This window comes from Paroedura picta, chromosome 6 (genome assembly GCF_049243985.1).
Source record: "Paroedura picta isolate Pp20150507F chromosome 6, Ppicta_v3.0, whole genome shotgun sequence".
NCBI lineage: Eukaryota > Metazoa > Chordata > Lepidosauria > Squamata > Gekkonidae > Paroedura > Paroedura picta.
Window position 1 is genome coordinate 17728823 of NC_135374.1, and position 25554 is coordinate 17754376.

At 46.6% G+C, this 25554-nt stretch overlaps 2 protein-coding genes across 2 annotated transcripts; one reads left to right on the forward strand and one right to left on the reverse strand.

Annotated features, from left to right (window-relative positions):
- Positions 1–18117: 18117 nt before the first annotated feature.
- Positions 18118–18834, forward strand: LOC143840615 (uncharacterized). The gene is made up of 3 exons (XM_077344219.1): positions 18118–18288; positions 18408–18527; positions 18659–18834. Exons 1-3 carry the CDS (start codon positions 18177–18179, stop codon positions 18772–18774), a joined length of 348 nt encoding a protein of 115 aa, XP_077200334.1. The 5' UTR covers positions 18118–18176; the 3' UTR covers positions 18775–18834.
- Positions 18835–19177: 343 nt separating this feature from the next.
- On the reverse strand, positions 19178–22886 carry LOC143839480 (uncharacterized). Its single transcript, XM_077341545.1, has 4 exons — positions 20932–22886; positions 20288–20371; positions 20026–20109; positions 19178–19746 (listed from the first exon to the last, which is right to left on the reverse strand). The coding sequence occupies exons 1-4, from the start codon at positions 21551–21553 to the stop codon at positions 19247–19249; spliced, it is 1290 nt and encodes a 429-aa protein (XP_077197660.1). The 5' UTR covers positions 21554–22886; the 3' UTR covers positions 19178–19246.
- Positions 22887–25554: the final 2668 nt, after the last annotated feature.

Below are 25554 nucleotides of genomic sequence, written 5' to 3' on the forward strand. Positions count from 1 at the left end.
GGAGCCAATGCTGATGGCAGGTTTCAGGGAAATCAATGGTCAAGGTGCCCTCAGAAGGCCCCCAAAATCTAGAATGGTACTATTTGCTTGCCTCAGCCCTCCTTGCCTCTCACTCCAATCTCAGATCCACCTACCTGCGGATCCACCTACCTCCTTATGCCCACTGCAGGACTCTTTGCTCTGCAGCTGCAAACTTGCTGGTGATCCTTGGCCCACAGGAGGTATGCCTGGCTCCACTCAGGGCCAGGGCCTTTTCGATGCTGGCCCCAACCTGGTAGAATGAGCTCCTGGGAGAGATGAAGACCCTGTCAGAACTTTCTCAACTCTCAGCCCTTCCACCAGATCTTTGGTTCTGGCCAGAGCAGTTAAGATTGAGGTCCCCTCCCTGAGATAGCCAAAACAGGAGGCTACCCCCTTATCATATACCCCCCCTCCCGCCACCGAGGGATGAGATGATGGAAGTCTGTTGAGTCAGGAGGGGGAGGTTAGTTTTCGCCGCCAGGGAAGGATTATGGTTATACTGATTTTATTGGGGATTTTATTGTGGGCGTTTCTATTATATTATCCAACATGAGCCAGGTAGCCTTGGAGTGGAAGGCTATAAATTAAATAAAAATAATAACAACATCAATATTAATAGCAATAATCATAACAGTGCCAAGCAGATGCTCTATTACTGAGACATGGTTCCACTTCTCATTCCTGTTATTGGTCACTCATTTGAAGGGGGCAGCCAAGCAAATTGCCCAAAAGTGAAATAACAGGACCAAACTGACAAACTGAAGCATGTCCACAGGAGGGCAACAAAGATGGCGAGGGGTTTGGAGACTAAGTCATACGAGGAAAGCTTGGGGGAGCTTGGTCTGTTTAGCCTGGAGAGGAGACGACTGAGAGGAGATCTGATAACCATCTTCAAGTATTTAAAAGGTTGCTATATAGAGGATGGAGCACAGTTATTCTCTTTTGCCCCAGAGGGATGGACCAGAACCAATGGAATGAAATTAATTTAAAAGAAATTCCATCTAAACATTAGAGTGGTTTCTCAGTGGAACAAGCTTCCTCGGGAGGTGGTGGTTCTCCATCTTTGGAGATTTTTAAACACAGGCTGGATGGCCATAAAACAGGGAGGCTGATTCTGTGAAGGTTCAAGGGGGTGGCAGGTTACAGTGGATGAGCGATAGGGTTGTGAATGTCCTGCGCTGTGCAGGGGGTTGGACTAGATGACCCATAAAGTCCCTTCCAACTCTATGATTCTAGGGAGCTCCAGGGGTTTGCCTGGGCCTTGAAATGTCCTATGGCGCCATAGTTCAATGAACAGGACTCTCTTCTAGATTCCATTTCTGCCTGCAGGTTGACAAATGATAGCTGTGTGTGACTGATTCATGATATATGAGAACACGCAGTCAATTTACCTGCTGCTAGTTCATCATAATACGCCACTGTATCTGCCAAGAGCAGAGCCCCCATTATGGGAGAACACTTGTTCCTATGAAGCACATTTTGGGGGCACTCAGTACCAGTTCTCAAACTTCCAGTCCTGCTGGTGGGTTTGATAACTTCATGTACTAGGAGTGATACTTCCTAGTTCTCTGATGTAGTACAATATAACGATCCCCATACCATAGAGGGGAGTTGAAGGCAAGAGTGTGGGGTGTATGGAGTTAGCGGGTAGGGCCGGCACACACATTCCTGCTCTTTCTTCTTGGATGTTCAGCAAATGCCTGGGGCTGTCCTCAATAAAGGCAGCTGCATCTGAATTCTTTTTCTTTTGGCATGGTAGAACAAGCACAGGTCCTGCCACCGAGTCTTCTCAATCAATCGGAGTGTTGTTCCAAAGCCACCTAATCTCTACGTAAGATTTGTTTTATGGGGAAATGTTCCATCCTTTTAAAATGGGCTGTCTGTGGTCTTAAATTAGAATGAGATGGATGGAACAAATCTCTGTGAGGAGTGAAACCACTTTCCGAACAGGGTCCCCCGTCCTTCTTCAGGGCAACTCTTCATTATGACTTGGAAGAAGAAGCCACAGCTTTCTGCGATGGACATGGGGTCCCCCTCAAGCCACACCTTTCAGTGGGAAACGTAAGGATCTCTTTATTTATTAAAATGATGTTGATGGTGCTTTTCTTACATCCAATGCACCAAAAATCAACCTAACAACATAGAGGACACACCTTGAAATTAATTCCAGATAATGCCTGTAATGGGCGGCGTTTCTGGTTTATTTTCAGCAAAATGGTGGGGAATCTCCAGCACCAGGAGCTATGGAAATTAAAGAAGTTCTGAAATCGAAAAGCTGTCAGACTATATCCACCCTAGGGGTGAAGTTAATCAGTGGAGGGGGGCTGACCAGCATCCTACTGTTTGGGTACCTTCAGTAGGGGCCTAGTCTCTGGCACCCCTAGCCTAGTAGTAAAGCCCTAAGCAGAGTTATACCCTCAGATGTTTACAAGCTGGTGGTTGGTTAGGGAGGGTGGTTGCCCTCAAATGGTTGCTTGGGTTATGTGGGGTTTGGAGAAGAAAAGGACCTCAGTGGGGTTTAATGCCAAACGGACTGACATGAGCATCTGCCATTTTCTCCAGGGAAATCCATCTTTGTAATCTGGAGATCAGTTGTAATTCTGGAAGGCTCTACCTAGAAAGTGGCAGCCCTTACCCTTCTAACTGCATTGAAGCTGATGGTCTTAAAACCATTAAAACATAAGAGCATAAGAAAAGCCATGTTGGATCAGGCCAATGGCCCATCTAGTCAAAATACTCTGTGTCACACAGTGGTCAAAGCCCAGGGGCCATCAGCAGGGGCCAGAACTCCAGAAGCCTTTTCACTATTGCCCCCCAAGAATACAGAGCATGACTGCCCTAGACAGAGTGTTCCATCTACACTTTGTGGCCAATGGCTACTCCTGCTCCATATATTTAGCCAGTCGCCTCTTGAAGCTGTCTATGCTTGCAGCTGGCACCACTTCTTGCGGCAGTGAATTCCATATATTAATGACTCCTTGGGTGAAAAAGTGCTTCCTTTTATCTGTTCTAAGCTGACCACTCATTAATTTCATTGAGTGCCCACAAGTTCATGTATTGTGAGAAAAAGAGATAAGTACTTCTTTCTCTGCCTTCTCTATCCCGTGCTTCATTTTGTAGCCCTCTATCACATCACCATTCATTCATCTTCCTCCAAGCTAAAGACCCCTAACCTCTTTAACCTTTCTTCATAGGAACATTTTAGTTGCTCTTATTTGTACCTTTTCCAAGGCTATAATATCTTTTTTGGAGATATGATGAGCAGAACTGCATACAATATTCCAAAGCAAGCTTCATCATAGATTTTGTTGTTGTTGTTGTTGTTATTGTTGTTAGTTAGTTGCGAAGTTGTGTCCAACCCATCGCAACTTTATGGACAATGATCATCTAGGCCTTCCTGTCCTCTACCATTCCCCGGAGTCCATTTAAGTTTGCACCTACTGCTTCAGTGACTCCATCCAGCCACCTCATTCTCTGTCGTCCCCTTCTTCTTTTGCCCTCAATCGCTCCCAGCAAAAGGCTCTTCTCCAGCGAGTCCTTCCTTCTCATGAGGTAGCCAAAGTATTTGAGTTTCATCTTCAGGATCTGGCCTTCTAAGGAGCAGTCAGGGCTGATCTTCTCTAGGACTGACCGGTTTGTTCACCTTGCAGTCCAGGGGACCTGCAAGTGTCTTCTCTAGCACCAGAGTTCAAAAGCCTCAATTCTTTGACGCTCGGCCTTCATTATGGTCCAACTTTCACAGCCATACATTGCAACTGTGAAGACCATAGCCTTGACTAGATGCACTTTTGTTGGCTGGGTGATGTCTCTGCTTTTTAGGATGCTGTCTAAAATCACCCTGCTAACATCAGCCTGCTAACAAAAGTGTGTCTAGTCAAGGCTATGGTCTTCCCAGTTGCAATGTATGGCTGTGAAAGTTGGACCATAATGAATGCCGAGCGTAGATTTATTCAGGGACTTTATGACAATGGTTGACTTGTTTTCAACCCCCTTCTTAATAATCTCCATCATAGCATTTGCCTTTTTGATCACGGTGATCACACAATGTCAACATATTGCATTGGTTACCTGCCATGAATCCAAGATGTCTCTCATGGTCAGTTGCCACCAGTTTTAACCCCATCAACATATATCTATAGTTAAGATTTTTTGCTCCTGTCTTTATTACTTTGCACTTGTCCATATTGAAACCGTGAAAGTCTGTTCAGGACTGCACTGGACACACAAAATATGTATGCCTGTGTAAGATAGCCTTTACCTGCTTTCTGCAAGCCCAGAGATTTTATTTAAAATGGAGAAGCCATAAACCTTTATGACAACCCACCCAAGACTTTAAGAGAATAAGAAGCAAGTAAAAAAACACAAGCATTACATAAACCATTTCCCCCTACAAGTCAAACTCTTTTTTACCTACCCAAACTCAGCCTCTGGTAGAATGAAGACATAGCTGAAAGGTTTACAGTGTGGGATGTTACACCGAAGAACGCCAGATATAGCTCTAGAAATACAACGGAACGCACTGTGGAGGGAAGGAGAAAAGGATACTTTTTCATGGCACCTTCATTCTTACTGACAATTTCATATGACAAGTTGACAGTCTGTTTTTACGGCCTGCCTCCTCAAGCTCTTCTCTTCCAAACACCTCCTTTTAAATAAAAACAGGACTAGCAAACATATAAAAACATGACCAAGGAGGACCCATATTCTCCTTCTGATTTTAGAACTGGCTCATAAAAGGGTAGGAAAAGAGAACTCGCAAGGGACTTGGAAGAAGAGCAGAATAAATCAGAGGCATCATGTTGGTATGGGAGTTGGTAAAGTAATCCAGATGGACACAAGCAGAGAAACCCAGAGGGCTCTAAGAGCCTGGTCATACATGTTAGCCCAAGGAGAGAACAATCCTCAATAAAGTTATGCCTAGGGATGGCCATGAATGAGGGAAATGAAGTTCAGGTCATAGTTTGTGGCATGCCCGCTTTACGAACGGCAGACTGTCACAGTCTTTTAGGTGTCAAATGGACTAGTTCGGTTCATAAGGTCCGTGACCCCACCCCCCATTTTTCTAGGGACACTAAATTTGCAGGGAATCTCTAGCTCAGGCTTTCCCAACCAGAATTCCATGAAATGTGGGATTTCTTGGCAGCCTTGGAATAGTCCCCTGAATGGGTGGGAGTTAATTTTAATATTTTATTAAATTAAATATATATATATATATATATATATATATATATATATATATATATATATATATATATATATATATATATATATATATATATATATATATTTATTTATTTATTTATTTATATATATATATAAAATTTGTTAAACAATTATGGGTGGTCTAACCATATATAGTCATGTCAACCCATCCTCTCCGTCCCAAAATTACCAAAGATGGGCCTGGAAGAGATGGGAATGGGTTGGTGCATACACAGCTATGCTTCCCAGCCATATGCTTCCCAACCGCCCTGAGCCTCTGGGGAGGGCGGTATAGAAGTATGATAAATAAATAAATAAATAAATAAATAGTCTACACTGGGGTAGTCAAACTGCGGCCCTCCAAATGCTGGCAGGGGCTCATGGGACTTGTAGTCCATGGACATCAGGAGGGCCGCAGTTTGACTACCCGTGGTCTACACGATCACACTGTTTCTAGGGTTTCTCAAAGCCTGGGTTTAAACTTCAAGTACAACGATATAGGCTAGATATCAGGAAAAAAAAATTTCACAGTGAGAGTAGTTCAGCAGTGGAATAGGCTGCCTAAGGAGGTGGTGAGCTCCCCCTCACTGGCGGTCTTCAAGCAAAGGTTGGATACACACTTTTCTTGGATGCTTTAGGATGCTTAGGGCTAATCCTGCGTTGAGCAGGGGGTTGGACTAGATGGCCTGTATGGCCCCTTCCAACTCTATGATTCTATAATTCTATGATTCTCGATTGTGAAAAGGGTTGAGAAAGTCTTCTCTAGATGACTTTCCTCTGGTTGCCCTCCAGTGGGTTTCTCTGCTGCTCTTATCAGTTTCAAACAACTTTTATCAGTTTCTTCCCTCCTCTTTTGCCTGTGTCCATATTTTTGTTTCCAATTCAAAATCCCCCCCCCCATGTATGCCATCAGATGGCTTTTTCAAATTGGTAATGGACATAGCGATATATCCTTAAAACAGCCTATCAATACATCATGACCTGGTTCTTATAGAACTCTCTTTAGAAAGCCCTATGAGGGAGGGAGGAGCAATGTAGGGAAATCACCATGCAGTGTCCTTATTGTCAAACTGTTGCATCAACAGCCACAGTGAAATGGGAAAGCAAGCACTGCCAAGCTGCAAATGTCATGCATAGAACCTTCTAATTGGAACCTGGGGAGTTTGAGCTCTGCCTGCTCTATGCGAAAATGTTTGAAATTCTATGCCAAGGTAAGGCACAAAAGGCTGCCCCTCTTCAGATTGATGAGAAGCAATATTTTATCCTTCTGTGTATCTGGCCCCTCTCATTGTAGCCCTCCAACAGCTGACCAGAGGTTACGTTTTTAGCCTCTCCGGAAAAGGACACCTGCAGCCACCCGCTAAGAGGCTGCAAGTCACTGGAGGTGACAGAAAGCCAGAATCGGGGTGGGGGTGGGGATAAATCAATGAATGCTGTCCTGAAGCCAACTGTAGAAGGCAAATGAAAGCAAGCGAGTTATCCAAGGACAGGGTTGACTTGGCTGTGCTCCTTTGAAGCAGGGGGGGAGGCACTGGGCTCCTGGGGGCGGGGAAGGGATGGACGCGAAAGCTCAAAGTGAGATAAACCACACAGCAGCAATAAAAATACTGCCAACCCAAGATTACTTAGATCTGAATAATGCATTCAAAGTGGCTTTTTAAGCAACCGCAGCGATCGCCTTCTAATGGCCGGTTTTACCTTTGCAGTGCTGCTTTCTGGCCCCCTCACCTTGCGTTGGGGTGAACAGGTGCAGAGAAGGACAATGAACAGGGGAAAGCAATAAGAGCAAGAGTGAGAAAAGGAAGAGCTTGTTATTCTCCTCACCCCCCTCCCCCATCGGTTCTACAAATTGCAAGGATCTTGTTCTCTTTTGGATGGGGTCGTCCTTGGGGTGCGGGGAGTAAGGAGGATCCTGCTAGGAGCAGCTATATTCAGGGCGGTCAAAAGGCCTGGAATGAAATGGCCTGGCTCTTTAATAAAGGCTCAATGCAGCCTTTCTCAACTTTTCTACAGCTGAGAACCCCCTGAGACATTCTTCAGGCTTTGAGAAACTACAGAAGTTGTGTGATTGTATAGAATGTGGTTAGGAAGCAGAGATGTGTACACATCCACATAAAGTCTCTCCCCTTCCCATCACCTCCATTCCCATCGTTGGCCATTTGGGGGGGGGAGCAGGTCCACATGGCCTTATGGTCATTTCACCCAATAAATTGTTAACCAATTTGAAATATATGTTAAAATTAATTAACTCCCACCCATTAGAGAAACCCTTCCAAAGCTATCAAGAAACCACTGGATTTCACAAAACCCTGGTTGAGAAAATCTGGCTTAATGCGTGGCGATAGGCAACTGAAGCTTTTCACATTAGGGGGGCAAATCACGTAGGAAATCAGCAAGCAATTTGGTGAAGTCAGCCTTGAAGGGTTTTTGTTAAGCTGTTAAAACAGTTAAGGTGTGCCTGTATGCTCGTTACTGTCATCAAGTGATCATTGAAGGGAATTCTGAGCCATGTGCTCTGGGGATTCCTTTGTTTAAGGTGGAATCCCATCCACTTCCTGTTTCTTTAAGAAAAGAAGCTCTTCTGGTGGCAAGGAGGAAGCCGCCTTCTATTAAGGCTCTTAGCTCTCTCCATCTACTGAAGTTTAGTTATATAGTCTGCTTACAGCCAAGCCACAGAGGCTTGCAATGCATTGCTTGTGTAACTACTCTTTAAGCTTTTGTACTCTGCTTCATTAAAGAGGCTGAAGCAGATGAATATGAGATATTTTTGTAAACAATCCGAGTAAAGATTACTCAGTGCTCTTCGAGTTTAGATCTGTGCCTTATCCACAAAGGTAACCAATAATTGCATACTTTCAAAATGCTCTGTTACTCTACAGCTCTGTTTCTTGGGAGGGTCTCAGGACCAAGCCAAGTCCAAAAGTCCCCAAAGTCCCCAAAAGTTGCCAAAAATCAAGTGGGGCCTGCAGATCTCCTGGAGTTAGAACTGGTCTCCAGAGATCAGTTCCTCTAGTGAAAATGGCTGCTTTGGAGGGAAGACTCTATAGCAGTGGTAGTCAACCTGTGGTCCTCCAGATGTCCATGGACCACAATTCCCATGAGCCCCTGCCAGCAAATGCTGGCAGGGGCTCATGGGAATTGTAGTCCATGGACATCTGGAGGACCACAGGTTGACTACCCCTGCTCTATAGCATTATAACCTGCTGAGAGGAGATCACATCCCTTCCAAAGCCATGTCCTCCCCAGGCTCTACTTCCAAATCTCCAAGAATTTCCCAACCTAGACTTGATAACTCTAACAAAGACACATATACAATCCGGTCCTAGATCAAATGAAATCTGGCACCCCCTTTCCCAGTGTCCAGGCCTTTATCTCAACATCAACATCTTATATTGTCATGTCGAAGTGACTCGGAGCTCACGTATGTATTCAGCAGAGCACCAGAATGGAGCGAGGGGAGTGGGAATGCTTGTATCGGGGTGATGACTGAACTTTTTTTTGGCAGACTCTAATGTTTTATTTAAAAAAAAATACTCTGCCACTTCCAAGACACCATTATTCAGTATACGTGTGAATTTGCAAGGGGGAAATATTTGCAAACAAACTTCTTAGTTCTTATAATATTAACGGCTCCCATTTCCAGCTGGAGGGAACAAATGCTTTTTAATCCGTTCTCATTTGGCAACAGTTGGATCACACATTGCTTGAGCATGTTTTAATGTGTTATTTTAAAACGGCTCGTTAATGTCGATTAAGGAGTCAGGAATTCAACAGCATCACGGTACAAACAGATCTGTTTTATGGTCGGTCCTCCCTCCTGCAGAGCTGTGTCCATTTGACTTTATAGCAAATCTCCACCCACAAGTATTTCGGGAGCAGTTCCCCCTTTTCACTCTGCATGTGTTTTTGCACCCCTTCGCAAGCACTGGCTCCTGCAATCTGCTCTCTCTTTGGGAGCTCTTTTCAAAACCAGCCTTTCCCCCCCCCCTCAGCCAATCAGGGAATGTTTTGAGTACGGTGACCTTATTTTTCAACAGCCAGTCAGATTTCACTATGTGACAAAGTCAAGGCAGGCTTTCCTGATGCTATAAATGGGTGGGGAGAACGTCACAAATATGTTTGCAACAGACTACAACAAAATTACTGATTCTGTGAACTTAGCCAGATTATGAGCAGGTGAGCAGAAGGAACCATACCAGTGCTTGGCTCTTGTGGCCCTTTATTGCATGCCCAGGGGGATGCCAATTGCCACTTTGGGATCAGGAAGCAAATTTCTTCTAAGCCAGAATGGCTGGAGATTTGGAGGGGGGTCATCTGAGCATGGAATTGGGGTCACTGTGGGTAGGCAGGTAGTTGTGAATTTCCTGCATTCTGCAGGGGGGGTTGGGCTAGGTGACCCTGGAGGTACCTTCCAGCTCTATGATTCTGTGATTCTATGAACTGGACTGCAGTTACAAGGGCCAGGTCACATATCCCCTGACTTCTCTACATTTGGTGATTGATACGTGAACAAGCCCTACTGAAAAAGGTTGTAGCTTTAGAATGATATGACAACACTGTGGGTTTGTGTCACTAATGGCTGATTCACATTTGCACATCATCTCTTGGCTTTTTGAGTTCATCAGCTGTACAACATTTCCATGTAGGACACGAGATCAAGTGGGATAAGGTTCCCTAAAAGTATCACATGAGCTACATGCTCTTCCTCAGTCCTGTCTTGCCTATCTAGCATACCTAGAGGAAGCTCCAGTCTTTGATCCACTCCAGTCTGGCTTCCATCCTGGTCATGGGATGGAGACGGTACTGTTCACCCTGATGGATGACCTCTGATGATAGCTGGATTGGGGCAACTCGGCACTACTTGTGTTGCTTGACCTCACAGCAGTGTTTGGCATGGTAGATCGTGAGCTTCCTGGTCACTAACTCACCAATGCTAGAAGACAGGGGACAGCCCTTCAGTGGCTGGTCCCCTTTCTCCAGGGTTGCGGACAGAGGGTTGCAGTGGGAGAGAATCAATTGCAACACTGCCAGCTTCCTTTTGGAGTTCCACAGAGTGTGGTCCTCTCTCCCACTTTATTTAACATCTTTAGGTTCCCCCTAGCCCAGCTGGTTCATGGGTTAGAGCTTGGGTGTCACCAATATGCAGATGACACCCAGCTCTACTTCCTAATAGACAGCCAATGAAATATTTGCCAATAGTTTGGAAGCTGTGACAGTTTGGCTGAAGCAGAGTCAACTGAAACTCAGTCCCTCCAAGAAGGAGGTCCTGTGGCTGGATTTAAAGGAGCTGGGTGAGGATGTACAATTGTCTGTCTAGACAGCATGCAGCTGACTACTGGATAGCCCATTCAAAACTGGAAACACTCTGGAAGGACAGCCTATACTTGCTTACTTACTTACTTACTTACTTACTTACTTACTTACTTACTTACTTACTTACTTACTTACTTACTTCTCAGCAACTATACTTACTTACCCCTCTCAGCATAGCCATCTCAGGGCAGTTTACAACAGTTCAATAACAACAGATCTTTAAAACAATTTAATAACAATTTTAAAACATTAAAATGATCCTACTAGCTGTAGCTGTCAAACTTGCCAGTCTATCAGTTCTGCTCCCTTCTCAATCCAGGGTGGGAGGAAACTGCAGAGGCAGGTCCTGTTAGTGGGATTGGTGTAGTGGTTAGCCAAGTTTAATTCTAATATGGCAAGCCAAGTTTAATTCTGCATTCCCCCACATGCAGGCAACGGGGTGACCTTGGGCTCGCCACAGCACTGATGAAGCTGTTCTGACCGAGCGATAATCTCAGGGCTCCCTCAGCCTCACCCACCTCACAGGGAGTCTGTTGTGGGGAGAGGAATGGGAAGGCAACTGTAAGCCGCTTTGAGCCTCCTTCGGATAGAGAAAAGCGGCATATAAGTACCAACTCTTCTTCTTCTTCAGTAATATCAGGGCTTTCTCAGCCTCACCTCCCTCACAGGGTTTCTGTTGGGGGGAAAGGAAAAGGAAGGCGAATGTAAGCTGCTTTGAGCCTCCTTCGGCTAGAGAAAAGCGACAACTCTTCTTCTAAATTAATCAGTTCCATAAACCCAGTCTATCCCAGCTGATCAGGCTGGATTTCTGCAAGCGCATCAAGGAGAGCAGCTTGCTTGAACCACCTCCCTCCCCATCAGTATCCATCCTCCAAAAGTTAATACTTCTCGGGAGTGGAATCTTCCCTAGCAGGCCTGATGGGAAGGCCATCTGGCATCATGAAGATCAGTGTGGATTTCGTGGTGGACTTGGCCGAATGGAGACTGCTGTGCCGAGGTGCTAAACTGTTGCATAACCTTTGCTTTTGAGATTCTCACTATTAAGTAAGTGCAACGGAACCCAGCGGCGCCCTTCCACAAACTGTGCCTGTTTTGCGTAACCACGCCGCAGAAGAAAACAAATGTTTGCGGGAGACTGCTGTGCACCTTGGCGATTTTTCATCACGTAGGTTGAAATGAGATAAATTAAGCAGTTACTGAGACTTAAACCCAGGAGGTTCAGGCTGTCTGCAGGAGGCAGCGTGGAAGATTTACGAGCAAATAACTCTTATAAATACAGGTGCAAGGCATTGGAGACTGGCTGTACGAGGTGGTTTTTAATCATACGAAACTCTCTCTTGGTTTCTTCCACTAATGCAACAGGAGGATTTCCCTGTCTGATCCTCACTCATCTCGAAATTAATTCTGACACATGCACAGTGGGGCCTCCATTCGGAAGTTTATGAAACGAAATTGGAAATCGTCACTGCTTTTAAAGGGTGTATCCTAATGAATGATATCGGGAGAATTTCGAAGACACTTTGGGTTGATTTTATTTCTGCATTATAGCTTTTGTAAATCAGCAAGGCCCGGGAAAATGTTCTTCTATCTGGCACCAATTTGCTTTCTTAAAGTATGTTACCACTTTATGGTCGCTGTTTACCAAGATTGATTTTTTAATGACGGGCAAAGAGGTGGTAATAGGTTTCTTTTATGTCCTCCATTTGTACTGAGTCTTCAGAGCTGCCTAATATTTTGTGTAAACTATTCAAATCAGCAGCTATAATATGGCAAGAGATTCCGTTCAAAAGTACTTAACGCTCCCATTCATGAATTTATAGGTTAGATCAAGTACACTTTCTGAAGCAAATGTTGCCCACAGGAATTGATGCTCCTCTGTGAAGGTGGTGGCAAGTTATTCAGCACAGGTTTGTAGATACATGGGGCAGCTTGCTGGATCAAAACCATGTCAGAGAATCGTAGAATCGTAGAATCATAGAGTTGGAAGGGATCTGCAGGGTCATCTAGTCCAGTCCCGTGCAGAATACAGGAAATTCACAACTACCTGCTCAACCACAGTGACCCCAATTCCATGCCTAAATGATCCCCCCCAAAAAAACCCAGAATCCTTTGCCTCCCGACCCCAAAGTAGTGATTGGCATTTCTCTGGGCATGCAAGAAAGGGCCACAAGAGCCAAGCACTGACACAATCCCTTCTACCCACCCACTCACAAACCACCTAAGTTCACAGAATCAACATTTCTGCTCTATCAGGAACTCTTCCGAAAGCTGGGTCTAATTTTTGTGATGCTGTTCGTGGTTCGTTTGTGTTTTACAGCTTTTTGGACCTGAAAGTTGTGCACAAGGAACACAGGAGTGGTCTGGTGCCTGTATTTCTAAGGGGCTGCCTTTCCCAGATGAACTCTAAGCTCTGCAAATGCAAATATGCTGGTAGACCCTGGCTCTAAAGAAGTGTGAATGGCCTTGACCAGGGCCAGGGCCTTTTCGGTCCTGGCCCCAGCCTCCTGGAATATTCTGCCAGCAGAGATGGAAGCCCTGGTGAAGCTATCAAGGTTCTGCTGGGCCTGCAAAATGGCACTATTCAATCAGGCATATGGCTAAGCCCTGGATGCACAGATGAACTGTATGTGCTCTTCCCCCCTCCCCCCCGGAAACCCCAGGACCTCCAGATATATTGAAGCGGAGCCTTGGGGCTGAGTTTTAATTATTTGTTTGTATTGCTTTAATAATCTAATTTTAACTTAGTTGTGAAATATGTTGCATACCACCCCAAGCCCTGGTAACAGAGAGGGGTGGTTAATAAATCAAATAAATCAACAGATATTAACTTTGGCCTCAGCTGTAGGCCTGGTGGTCCCAAAGATATGAGGATCCTAGTTCACTTAGGGCTTTGAAGGTTGATTCCAAAAACTTGGACCTGATCTGGTCTCCAATCTGGAACCATTTTAGCTGGGAGAACACAGGTTGAATATGTACTCTCCATTGGGTCCCGGTAAGAACCCAAGTAGCTGCATTCTGGACCAGTTGGAGCTTCTGGAGCAGTTTCAAGGGAAGCCCTGCATAGGGCAAGTTACAGAGATATATAGATCCATTGTGCATACAGATGAACATATAGACATCTCTCTGTATGCAAACTGGTACCATATGAAAAGAATCTTTGAATGTTCATTCTCTGGGCATTTGCAAATGCGATAAGTATAGTGGAATGTGTGCTGAATGTTGGCATCATCCGCTCCACATGACATCACCTACATCCAGCATCTGGGCAGCAGCTGGCTCGCTATATCCTCAAGCGTGAGTTTGGGAACCCCCCAAAGTGGATTTACCAACCTAAAAAGTGCAATCCACTAGCAGCCCGAGGGGAGGGGGGCTGGGGGGGGGCATCCCGCACCCAGCCGCCTGCCCACTACCGTCCGCTATATTTGAGCTACAGCGGGCCTTAAATCTAGTATGTTCATTATACACACACTGAAATGTAAAGGAAGAATTCTTTATGGTGCCAGTGGTCGAACCAGGACCTTTTGAATGTAAAACAGATGGTCCCATGGTTACCCAAATTGGAGTTTTCCTGAATCTAGTTGGGGAAATTAGCAAATTTAATTGAAGACTTTTTAATGTTTTATAGTGTTTTTTTTTATTGTAACCTGTCACGAGCCAGCTAGTCCGGAAGTGGTGGTCAATAAACAAACAAAAACAATGCTTCATATTATATTTCATGCAAAAACCAGTCGACAACATGTATACACATAAAAACTGAATCTACAAAACAAACAACAAAGAGCAAGGAATCAAAACCATGGTTAGACAATATAAAGGAATATAAAAAGAAACAAAATGGCAAGCATCCTTTCCTGGCAAGCCATTCAAGGGAACACAGCAGGAAACAGAAGCGCTGTTCATGTTTGCATGGAATACATGACCCTGAAGCTTTCTATTATATAAACAGCTGAAGGCCTTGACCTTTCCATACATATGATACCAAGTCAGACCAGGTCAAGTTTACCTTTTCTTCCACATCACTGCCTGGGCCTCTTATCTGGAGAGGCTGGGAAATGAAGCTGGGACCTTTTTCATGCAAAAGGTGGATAGTCTATCCCTGAGCCACAGCCCTCACCACTTGGAGGGGAGGGGGGGAAACTAGGTTATTTAAAGCAACTTAATTAAATATACAACTGAGGAGTTTATGGATAACTTGATCTGGACTAATGTGCAGATTCTCATCAGCCATTTCTCTCCTACCTGAATTTCATAACACCCATAAACCGGCAAGCCGAGTCTGATCTGAAGACCTAATATAACAGTTTAGCTGTGTTGGCATAATTATTAGCATAATCAATGTGTAATGAGCTGTGAAGTTCTTTGTAATCTTTAAATAAGTTGCCATTTATGAGCTAAGTCATCTTTAAAGCGCAGTGGTGGAATAGGCATAATATATGCTTACTACGTCATTAGTTAAAATTTAGAGTACAATTTATGCCAAGATTTTGTGACATCCATTTCATTGGGAAACAGGATCGTTCTAAAGTTCAGTTAATGGGAAATGCCCAGTCAACTGGGAAGGAGGTTATTCTCCAAGACTCGGCCTGGTTCCTATCCCTCTCTGTGTTTTATGTCTATGGGCACACTTTTGTTTGGTTTTATCATATGTTTTAAACGAAATAGATCATTCAGTTTTAGACTGAGTTTGGCTGCTTTCTCGTCTTTGGTTTGTTCCTTTCACTGTTTCAAAGGTTGCAGTTTGGCCTCCAAACTGTTACTCGAATAGGCTGGAACAGAAGAAACAGCTAAACTGTGGGCCATTTCGCACAGAGCTCAAAGTTGCTATTTGGTTGCCGTTTGTGAAAGCGCTACTTCAAGTAGCGAAATGTAACTAGCCGTGCCCGTAACGCACAGCTGCGGTTTTTGCGGAATTTGGCACTTTCACTTCTCGCCACTTTCGTAACCCACAGGCTTCCGGTTCTCCGTCTTATCGCTACAAAGGAGGTCCCTTTTTAGCGCTTCTGGCCTCCCGTGCCCGTCAATCAAACTGCAGGCACACCTTTGACCTCGACCCTAAAGCCGAACTTGTCGGGGTTCCCTTTTTTTTTAAAAAACCCAGGAAACCCCGTAGCAACGCGTTATCGTCCAATCATTGGCGCCCTTGGAACGTGTTTTCTATTGTTTTCTAGGAACCAGATGCATTGACATGTTTGATTGGTTAATCCCCGCCCACAGTACACGCCCACAGGTTACCTGCTTATATGCACCTGGGCAGACACGCGGTCGGCCTCACTCTTTTGTTTGCGTAGCCTACTGCCCGCAGCACAGGTCAACGTTGCAATGGAGAGGCTTATTTTTCAATTGCTGGCTTACATGCTCGCGGTGGTCCAGCGCATGAATACCGCCTTGTCGCGTCGGACGTATGCTATCGCGGAGTACCGAGAACGGGTGGCCGGAACGCTGACCAGCAGCAGAAGACGTTCTGTAAGGGTAACCATGGCGGCCAAGAAACGCTGGCAAGCTCTGGCAGAGGTCCGGTTCCCCCCCCGGTTCTGGGTGGACGAACGATCCTCTGACTGGTGGGAGAATTTTGTGTGGACTCGCTGGGATGATGACCACTGGATTGCCAACTTCAGGATGTCGAGGGGGACATTTTTTGAACTCGTGGAGGCTCTACGTGGACGCATGGAGAGGCAAGTCACTGGCATGCGGCGCCCCGTTCCAGTTGAAAAAAGGGTGGCTGCCGCATTGTGGTACTTGGCCACCCCTCAGTACTTCCGGACAGTAGCCCAGCAATTCGGACTCGGAGTCACTACGGTTGGCGATATCCTTAAGGAGTTCTGCCTCGCCATGGAGGCGGAATTGTTCAGCAAAGTCGTGTGCCTCGGAGACCGGCTTGGAGCGGTGAGTGTCATTCTATTCCCTTTTGCCCTTTAAATTTTTTTTCTTGTTTGACAGGTCAGCAACGAAGACGCGATACACCCCACGCTGACATGCAATGGCTTATATTCTTTTCTTTCCCTTATTCCAGAGTATGGACGGGTTTGCCAGGCTTGGATTCCCGCATTGTTTTGCGGCCGTCGATGGAAGCCACATCCCTATCCGTGCCCCCGGGGGAAGCATAAAAGAGTACGGGAACAGGAAGGACTTTTGCTCTGTTCTCCTGCAAGGAACAGTGGACTTCTCCGGCCGGTTTATCGATGCCGAGGTGGGGTGGAGTGGCAGGAGGCATGATGCCCTTGTTTTCAGGGAATCCAACCTCAGGAAAGCCATGGACGAAGGGGTCTTTGTTCCAGGAAACCCCACCGCCACCATTGAGGGCGTGCGTGTGCCGGCGTTGGTCCTCGGGGACGGAGCCTACCCATTACGACGCTGGCTCATGACTCCCTACAAGCGGCCAAGGACGGACGTGCAGAGCCACTACAACCTCAGTCACTCCCGGGCAAGGAATGTAGTGGAGCGTGCCTTTGGACGTTTGAAGTCACGGTTCCGTTGTTTAATGTCACGACTCCATGTACATATTGACAATGTGACTCCGCTGATAATCGCATGTGTGATTTTGCACAACATATGCGAGGACAAGGGACATAACATCCCCTTCCCTGAGGACGAACCTGAACCTGTAGTCCTTCAGGATACACAGGACATCCCTGAAGCAAGGAGAAAAAGGATATATGCTGAGGGGTGCAAGGTTCGGGACGCCATAGCCACCCACATCTACAGAAACAGGAGGCGTGTTTAATTGTTTTTCCTACTCTGTTGTTGAATAAAGTTTTGTGTTCTTTGTTTAACCTTGTCTTGTGCGGTTTGTGTACTTTGCCAGCAAAAAAACGGGGATTCTCTGGTCCAAAAGCACTTTGACAGCCCTAAATGCTAACTCCCCACTGAAATTGACAAACACAATACGGAAGCGCTGAATGGGGAAAGTTCGGGGAGGCGGGTAGCCAGGAAGTATTGGCGACCCCTGTCAAACCGGAGGATCAATCCACTTATGTTCCAAGGAATAATTTTATTGGTGGGCAGCTTTGATACATTTAAAAAACGGGGTGGTCGATCGGAGCAACGCACGTTCGTTCCCTAACCGTCATTCCGAAGATGCCGAAGCCACGGAAGGGCTCCTTCTGGCAGCGCGCCGAGGCTGAGGCACTTCTGGAGCTGGTGCTACAATCAAAAAGTGTTGGCCGCCTAATGGCCAGCACCCACTGCCACACCAAGGGTGCCTACCTGGTGTTGGCTTCAAAGCTGAGGGAGAGGGGCTATGTCCGGACCTGGGAGCAGGTCCGGACAAAATTCAAGCGCCTTAAGCTGGACTTCCTAAACAGTCTGGAACAGTGGGGGGGGATCCCGCAGCCAAGTGGGAGGACGGTCTTCCACGACCAGATGGTGAAAATATGGGAGAAGGCTGGGAAGCCCCCCCTGGACATGAGGAGGCATATGGGTGAGTGCTGCCCTCGTTGTGTTTTGCCCTTAAACATGCATGGAATGACTAGCTGCCTCTTTCCCCTACTGTCCCCAATGAAATTCGAGAAAGTATTTAGATGCTGTCAACCCCCTCAGACTTAGCCAGCCAGTACTGTAGAACCACCTTGGTTATGCGCTTAGACTCTAACTGTGGTGTGTCCACCAGCTGTGTTTCATCTCTGTTTTGTGTGCTTTTAATTATGATTTGTCTTTTTCTTTGCCCAGCCACACAATCACCATCCAAGCTGGCAACAGCACCTGAGCGTGAGGAGGGGGAGGAAGAGGGACCTTCCACCTCGGGACAGGCTGCAGGTGAGAGTTTTATGTCTGTGAGGGAGACCCATGTGTGTGTACCCACACGGAGCCATATGGGAGCCTGATGTGATGCTTCCTTTTGGAGTGTGATCAAATTCTTTGTTTGATTTCTATAGCTGAAACTGTGGAGGCAAGGCTGCGTGCCATGGAGGCCAGAGTTACTTCCCTGGAGGCTCAAGTGGCGGAGCTGAAAGGGGAGATTGAGCAGCACAGGCAACAGAGGGAGGCGGAAGAGCGTAGGTTATGTTCCCCACTGCCCAACTCTTCTCACACTGTGGCTAAGGCCACTTAAAAGTGTATGCATGTGAACTAAAGAAATTTGAAAATATGTGTGGTACTAATGTGTACTTTTTCTCCCTCCCCACAGTTAAGAAGAAGGAGGACGAAGAGCTCTTCCGGCGCAAAGTTAGGGGGACCGTGGGACGGCTGTGCAGGAGAGTTAGGGCGATGGAAGGGGCTGGGGAGGGGAGCGGTGGGACCTGAGTTTTGTTTCCTGTTTGTGTTTTGGGGTAGGGGTTGGGGGGGGGGGCTCCAAGTTTCATTCCCCAATGTTTTTCCCCTGTTAAATGTATACTTTTGTTAAAAAAAATTGGTTTTCCAGGGGGGTGGGGGGTGGTGGTGCTGGTGGGGCTCCAAGTTTCATTCCCTAATGTTTTTCCCCTGTTAAAATGTTTTTTAAAATAAAATGTTATTGCAAATTTTATAACAAGACTCCAGTGTGACTTCTTAAACTCGCACATATTTAACCCCACACCACACTCCTAAAACTCCTTGAACTAACACCCCTCCAACCTCCAACCCACACAGCAGTACCACAATATACACAATCACTAGAGAGGCCGCTTTCAGCCTTGCAGATTCTACAGTAGGGTACACAGAGACAGAGTCAAAAATATAAACTTTATTCAACAAACAACAAAACACAGATAACATGAAATAGAAAAAGTGGGCAAAACTAGGAGGGGGAGTACTTGTCTGCTGGTTTTATTTTTCTCTTTCCGAGAATAGTCCTCCTTCTTGTTTGGGTGGAGGCATTCTGAGAGGGAGTCGGTGGGGTGGGTGCTGGAAGTGGTGGTGTTGGTGTGGGTGGTGGTGGGGGGGCGATTTGTGGAGGGTAGGCCCTTTCCATGACCGCTACAGCCCTCTCCATGAGTCTCCTTATCAGACGCACCTCCTCCACGCCTTCGCGTAGGATTTGGTTTGTCTCTCTAAGGACTGCCCTCAATTTTCTCCCCTCCTGGGCAATGAGTGTGAGCATGGCTTGGTCAGCGGCCGCGGCACGCCGTGACTCCTCATAGCAGTGCTCAAGGAGCCTCTCTCCCACGCTTGTCAAGACGGAGACGCGCCTCAGCCTGCCGCGTTCCCTCGTAAGCCTCTCCTCTGCTGGGAGCGCACCTCTAGGTGGTGGGCTGCCTGGAGCCAGGGGTGGTTCCTCCTCCTCATCTGAAAGAACCTCTGTTGGCAAAAAATGAGAAACAAAACTGTTAGTAACATCCAAAAAGTCAAAACACACCATGGTGGACATGGTGTTCTTTTTTGTCCCCGTGTTTTCCTGCCAAGAATTTAAACAATCCCCGGCGAGCACATGGCTATTGTTTGTTTGCCCATGGTGTGCTTTTACTTTTGCCTACTTTCACAGCAGGACTCTCAACAATTAAAAGGGAGCACATGGTTAGTGCCTAGCGACATTGTCCTGCAGCTATGGCTCGAAAGGAACAGGTCATGCACGCTCACCATCTTGAATCTGTATCCGCCTGCGCCGGGCAGGAGGTCCAAGCACCCTAGGCTGTTCCTCCTCCTGTGTTCCGGGTATGAAATCTGCAAAAAAAGGAAAAAAAACAGATCTAGGACCAAAGGGTGGCAAAGCCAGCTTCAAAGCCTACACCAGCAACGCAGAGGGACTCTCTTCTTTCTCTTAGCAGTGCTGCTGCCCTGCACAAACAGAAAAGCACAAAGCAGTTAAAACAGCCCCCCCCCTATTTTTACTAATACTTACCAATGTTAGTTGATGCCCCCGAATCACTATCCACGTCAGGTGCTGCTGGAGACTCTAGGGGCCCCGTCCCTGGCAACTGTGTCTCTGTGGACAAGAGCAGAAAATAGTGAAAAACGAGCAAGCATACACCATGAACCACAAAGCAAGCTCCCAAAGTTGTGAGCCAAAGTACTGCAGAAGGCCTATGGGCGAGGCATGCTGCAAATATTTTGGGGCTGTTGGTTAAACATGACCGTTTCAAATACTAACCACATCAAGCACTCCACAGCCAACCATCTTAATAAATCTTTTAAAAATTAAAATTTAATTATAAAATTAAAACCGTTTCAAATAGTAACCACAGCAAGCACTCCACAGCCTACCTTCTTTTAAAATCTTTTAAAAATTGAATTATAAAATTATAAAATTAAAACCGTTTCAAATAGTAACCACAGCAAGCACTCCACAGCCTACCTTCTTTTAAAATCTTTTAAAAATTAAATTATAAAATTATAAAATTAAAACCGTTTCAAATAGTAACCACAGCAAGCTCTCCACAGCCTACCGTATTATGCGTTGCAACGAACACACGAGAAAACGATGCCCAAACGTCAGAACACACATTTGCTTAAAAGGAAATATAAAATAAAAAGAAAATCACTTACCGGAGGCAAGGGGCGTTTGCTCAGGAGCCTCCTCTGGCTCCCCAGGAACGATGGCGATCAGGTCCAGCGTTACCGATTCCGCGGCTCGTTGCTGGACGGGGGGTGGAGGGCGAAAGCTGGAGGAGGTTCCCTCGCCGGGATCCTCCTCAGCGGGTGGTTCCTCGACCGGGGCAGCCGGCTTCCGAACCACCTTAAGGCTCCGGCCGACGCGCTTCGGCCTGCCGGATCCTTCCCCGTCCCCGTACAGCTGGCGCTGCTCCTCGAAGTAGGGGCAGGTCACCTTTTCGTTGCCGGAACCCTTGTTATGGTTCACGGCTCTCATGTACTCTGCCCTCATTGTCTTGGTCTTCGACCGGCATTCAAGGCCGGTCCTGTTGTGGCCCAGGGCGCGCATCTTAATAGCCACTTGTTCAAAAACCTCCCTATTCCTGTGGGAGGACTGGAACGCGTCCTGGATTTTCTCCTCCGAGAAAATCCCGATCAGGTCCCTGATCTCCGCGTCCCTCCAAGTTGGGCCACGGCCGGTTGCAGGGACGGACGAGGCTTGAGAAGACGATTCCATGTTGCTTTTGCTAGTAGCTGAGCAAAATGGTGGTGGGAGGTGCAGGGTGCAACGGATCATATACCTTCCCGCACACAAAGACAAAGGGACTAGCCGGCTCCTGATTGGTGGAGGGCAGCAGGGGACACGCACATTGGCCACATCAGGTCACATGTCACGTTCAAAACTCCTCGCGCGGGAACAGGATCTGCTCCTAATGGCCAGATTGGCGCCCTTGTTGTTTGACTTAACGCATGCGCGTATTCGTTTACACGCGAGAAGAGCAGTTTGAACATGCAGCGGGAGCCATTTTAGGAAAATGTCCGCCATTACACAAACGCATGCCGGTGTTCAACCGAGAGCAAGTGCGGCAGTACTCGGCAGTTCCCCAATAATATTCACCAGCCACAGCATAAATCAACCAAACATGACATGTAACTGGCGTACGTTCGTTGGCACGCTCAGAGGAATGTTTTTTAAAATGAACGGGGGACGGCGACTCCGCTTGCCGGAGGTCTAGCCGCCAATGGAAGGGGTTGTCCGCACCCAAGCACAAGCACGCACCGGGAACCACACAAAGACCCACTACACATAAGCCGCCCCTCATGATATCACCTCGAATCATGTCTATTGAACCCCTGTAAGCTAAGCAGGAGACTGCGAGCGGCGACCGTTCGTTGGCACGCTCAGAGGAAAATTTTTTAAAATGAACGGGGGACGGCAACTCCGGTTGCCGGAGGTCTAGCCGCCAATGGAAGGGGTTGTCCGCACCCAAGCACAAGCACGCACTGGGAACCACACAAAGACCCACTACACATAAGCCGCCCCTCATGAAATCACCACGAATCACGTCTATTGAACCCCTCTAAGCTAAGCAGGAGACTGCGAGCGGCGAATGTTCGTTGGCACGCTCAGAGGAAAATTTTTTAAAATGCTCCCTGTACGTTGACTCCGCTAGGACTGGCCGATGGTAGACGGGGTTTTAAGCTTTGGGCAAATTTTGGGAACGTGACGGTGTGTGCCACTGTGCTTGTGAAAAACTCTTGTGGTGTCCGGGCAGAATTTCCGAAAGTGATCGTGCTTGAAAGCCAGTCGCTGTCCCGTTGCCTCGTAGATCCCCGCTCGCTCGGAGAAAAAAAAAATGGCGAACAGTTCGCCGGAAGTTTGGAGGACAGGCTCGGGAGGAGGGACTTTGAAGAACCCGCAACAATGGTAACGCACAGGTCTTTAGCGCTAGTGTTGCAGATTGGTTGCAGGAGTGTATCGCTATCCGGAGGGTGAATCCAGTTTTCTGGATTCCCCTAGAAGCGCTACAACGAAGCGCTTTTTGCGGGTCGGTTTCAGGATTGTTGCAGATTGTTTACGACGTCGTGCGTTATGGCAAATTAGTAGCGTTTTCAATCAGCAACCATTGTGCTATTTTTAAGCCGTGGGAAATGCCCCTGTGTGTATTAGAGAAATGGAGCTAGAAGCTTAACAGATGGTTTTATTTACAATTTAGAGGCATTCCTTTACTAAACTGTTTTACTGTTCAGAAACCCCCGAAACATTCTTCAGGCTTCAGGAAACCCCAGAAGTGGCGGGATTGTGCAGAATATGGCTGAGAAGCATAGCTGTGTATATGCCTACCCGGGGCTCCTCCCCTTCCCACCCCCTCCTGGCCCATCATTGGCCACTTTGGGAAGCAGGGGAGGAGGGGAGCAAATTGATATAACCATATATAGTCATATCACTCGATAAATGTTTAACAAATTTTTAAAAAATCTATTAAAAATGAATTACTACCCATTTGGGAAACCCTTCCAGGGCCATCAAGAAACCCCAGGGCTTCAGAAAACCCTGGTTGAGAAAGGCTTACATGTAATCATGCTAAGGTGAATTCATTTGTGCCTGCTGGGGCCAGAGATGCCGTTGCCCTCACGATATTTCACAGATCAAAACCAGCCATTGAGACTCCTTTAGGTAGTGAAAAGCAGGGTATAAAAACCAACTCTTCTTCTTCTTAACTGGAACTCTGAATAGCCCAGTTGTGTGGATTTGCCTATTGGCTATTAAATAGGGATGGGTTAAATAACCCAGTAACAGGAAAGGAAATTAGTAAGTGGTTTAGCAGGGGAACATGCAAATCTGTAAAAGACTTCATTTTCGGCATGACCTAGCATCCTTATGCAAATTGGATTTTTTTCCTCTGCAGGAACCAAACCTAAAACGAAAAGGTAATAATTCTGATAAGTGATAGGGTATTAAGTAGAATAATGGTTGATCCAAATAGATCAAATGGATCAAATGGAAGAGATCCCTTCCCCTCTACCCTTGTGCTCCATTTTATTTTTCAGAGTAGCCTCCACCCTGGGTTTTTTTTTTAAGCACAGGACTAAGCTGGCTAATATAAACCCAGGAGGTTTATTCTTTTTTATTATTATAGATGTTATTCATTCCAGCTAGGTGCTTTCTGGGATTGTCAAATGCTCCTTTACGTCTCCTTTGCCAGGAAGAATTCTACATGCCTATAAAATGGGGACACTTCCTTCTGTCTGGCTGAAATTTGGCAGGGACAACCTCTTGGATGGAGGGTAGCGTCTCTGAATTTCATCTCAATTGGAAGTGCATGGAGGGGGAATATACTTCCCATAGAAATGAATGGAGACAAAAAGTTATAAAAGCCTATAATAAAGACAAATAGAGAAATTCTTTTTGAACGAAAGCCAAAATGAGAACTTGGGGTAATTTGGGACATAGACGGCATTGTCAGTTCACACATGGTTAGTTTTTGCTTGATACCAAAGCCACCCTCGATTGCATGATTAAGATCCAGTCCCAAGGGTTTAAGGACAATCAAACCAGAGCTTGCCTAGCTGCCTTTTAAAATGAGATGCAGAGGAGAAGAATCAGAATTTCATGAAATCACATATTTGAATTGACAAAAAGCGATTATGCCTCATAATGGCTGAGTTGCCAATCAAAGATTCACAGGGTAAGAAATTCAAGGTGGTTTCATTTCCATTTCCTTGCTGGTTCATTCACAGGTCACAGCCTGGCTCGAGGGAGCTTTGCACACCGTTCTGCTCGCATGAATGAAAATGATGAGAGTTATAAAAACTTCCTGCTGTGGACCGCCCCTCCCCCCCCCAAAAAAAAGAGAACCACCCTCCAACTAGCTCAGGATTCTGGTTCTCACACTTGTTTAATCCGTTTTGAGAGTCCTCTAAGCTGGTGGCCAGCATCTTGTCTGTTTTGTTTTGCTTCATTGAAAGTCAGCCTTCCTTGCAGAAGAGCAGGGTTCCAGCCCACTGGCACCACAAAGACCAGAGACCTCTCCCAGGTATTAACTCTGGAGGGTCCAAGTTTCCCTTGTTAGAGCTTTGCGTCTTGAAAGTGTATATCTCACAAAAGTCTGTTGGTCTTGAAGGAGATGCTGGACCCAAATCTTACTCTTCTGCTCCAGACCAGCATGGCTACCTCTCTGAAATGTATTAGAAATTTATCAGTGCCACAGCACTGAGGAAACTGCTCTGACCGAGCAGTAATATCAGGGCTCTCTCCGCCTCACCCACCTCACAGGGGGTCTGTTGTGGGAAGAGGAATGGGAAGGTGACTGTAAGCCGCTTTGAGCCTCCTTTGGGTAGAGAAAAGCGGCATATAAGAACCAACCTTCTTCTTCAGTAATATCAGGGCTCTCTCAGCCTCACCCACCTCACAGGGTATCTGTTGTGGGGAGAGGAAAGGGAAGGCGACTAAACCACTTTGAGACTCTTTGGGTAGAGAAAAGCAGCATATAAGAACCAACTCTTCTTCTTCTTTTTTTCCCTTTCAATGTTGTTATTAATTCCAAAAGGGGCTATTTGCTGTAGGCTGTTTAATATAGTTTAATTTCAGATGGTAGCCCTATTGGTCTATAGCAGAACAAGTCTGGTAGTACCCTAGAGCAGTGGTCCCCAACCTTTTTTAGGCTGGGGACCGGCAGGGCATTGGGCCGCGGCCGCAGGGACCGCGCCCGCGCGGGCCACGCCCACGCTTCGGGCCGCGCCCGCGGCCGCGCCCGCCGGCCGCACCCGCGGATCGGGCCGCGCCCGCCGGCCGCG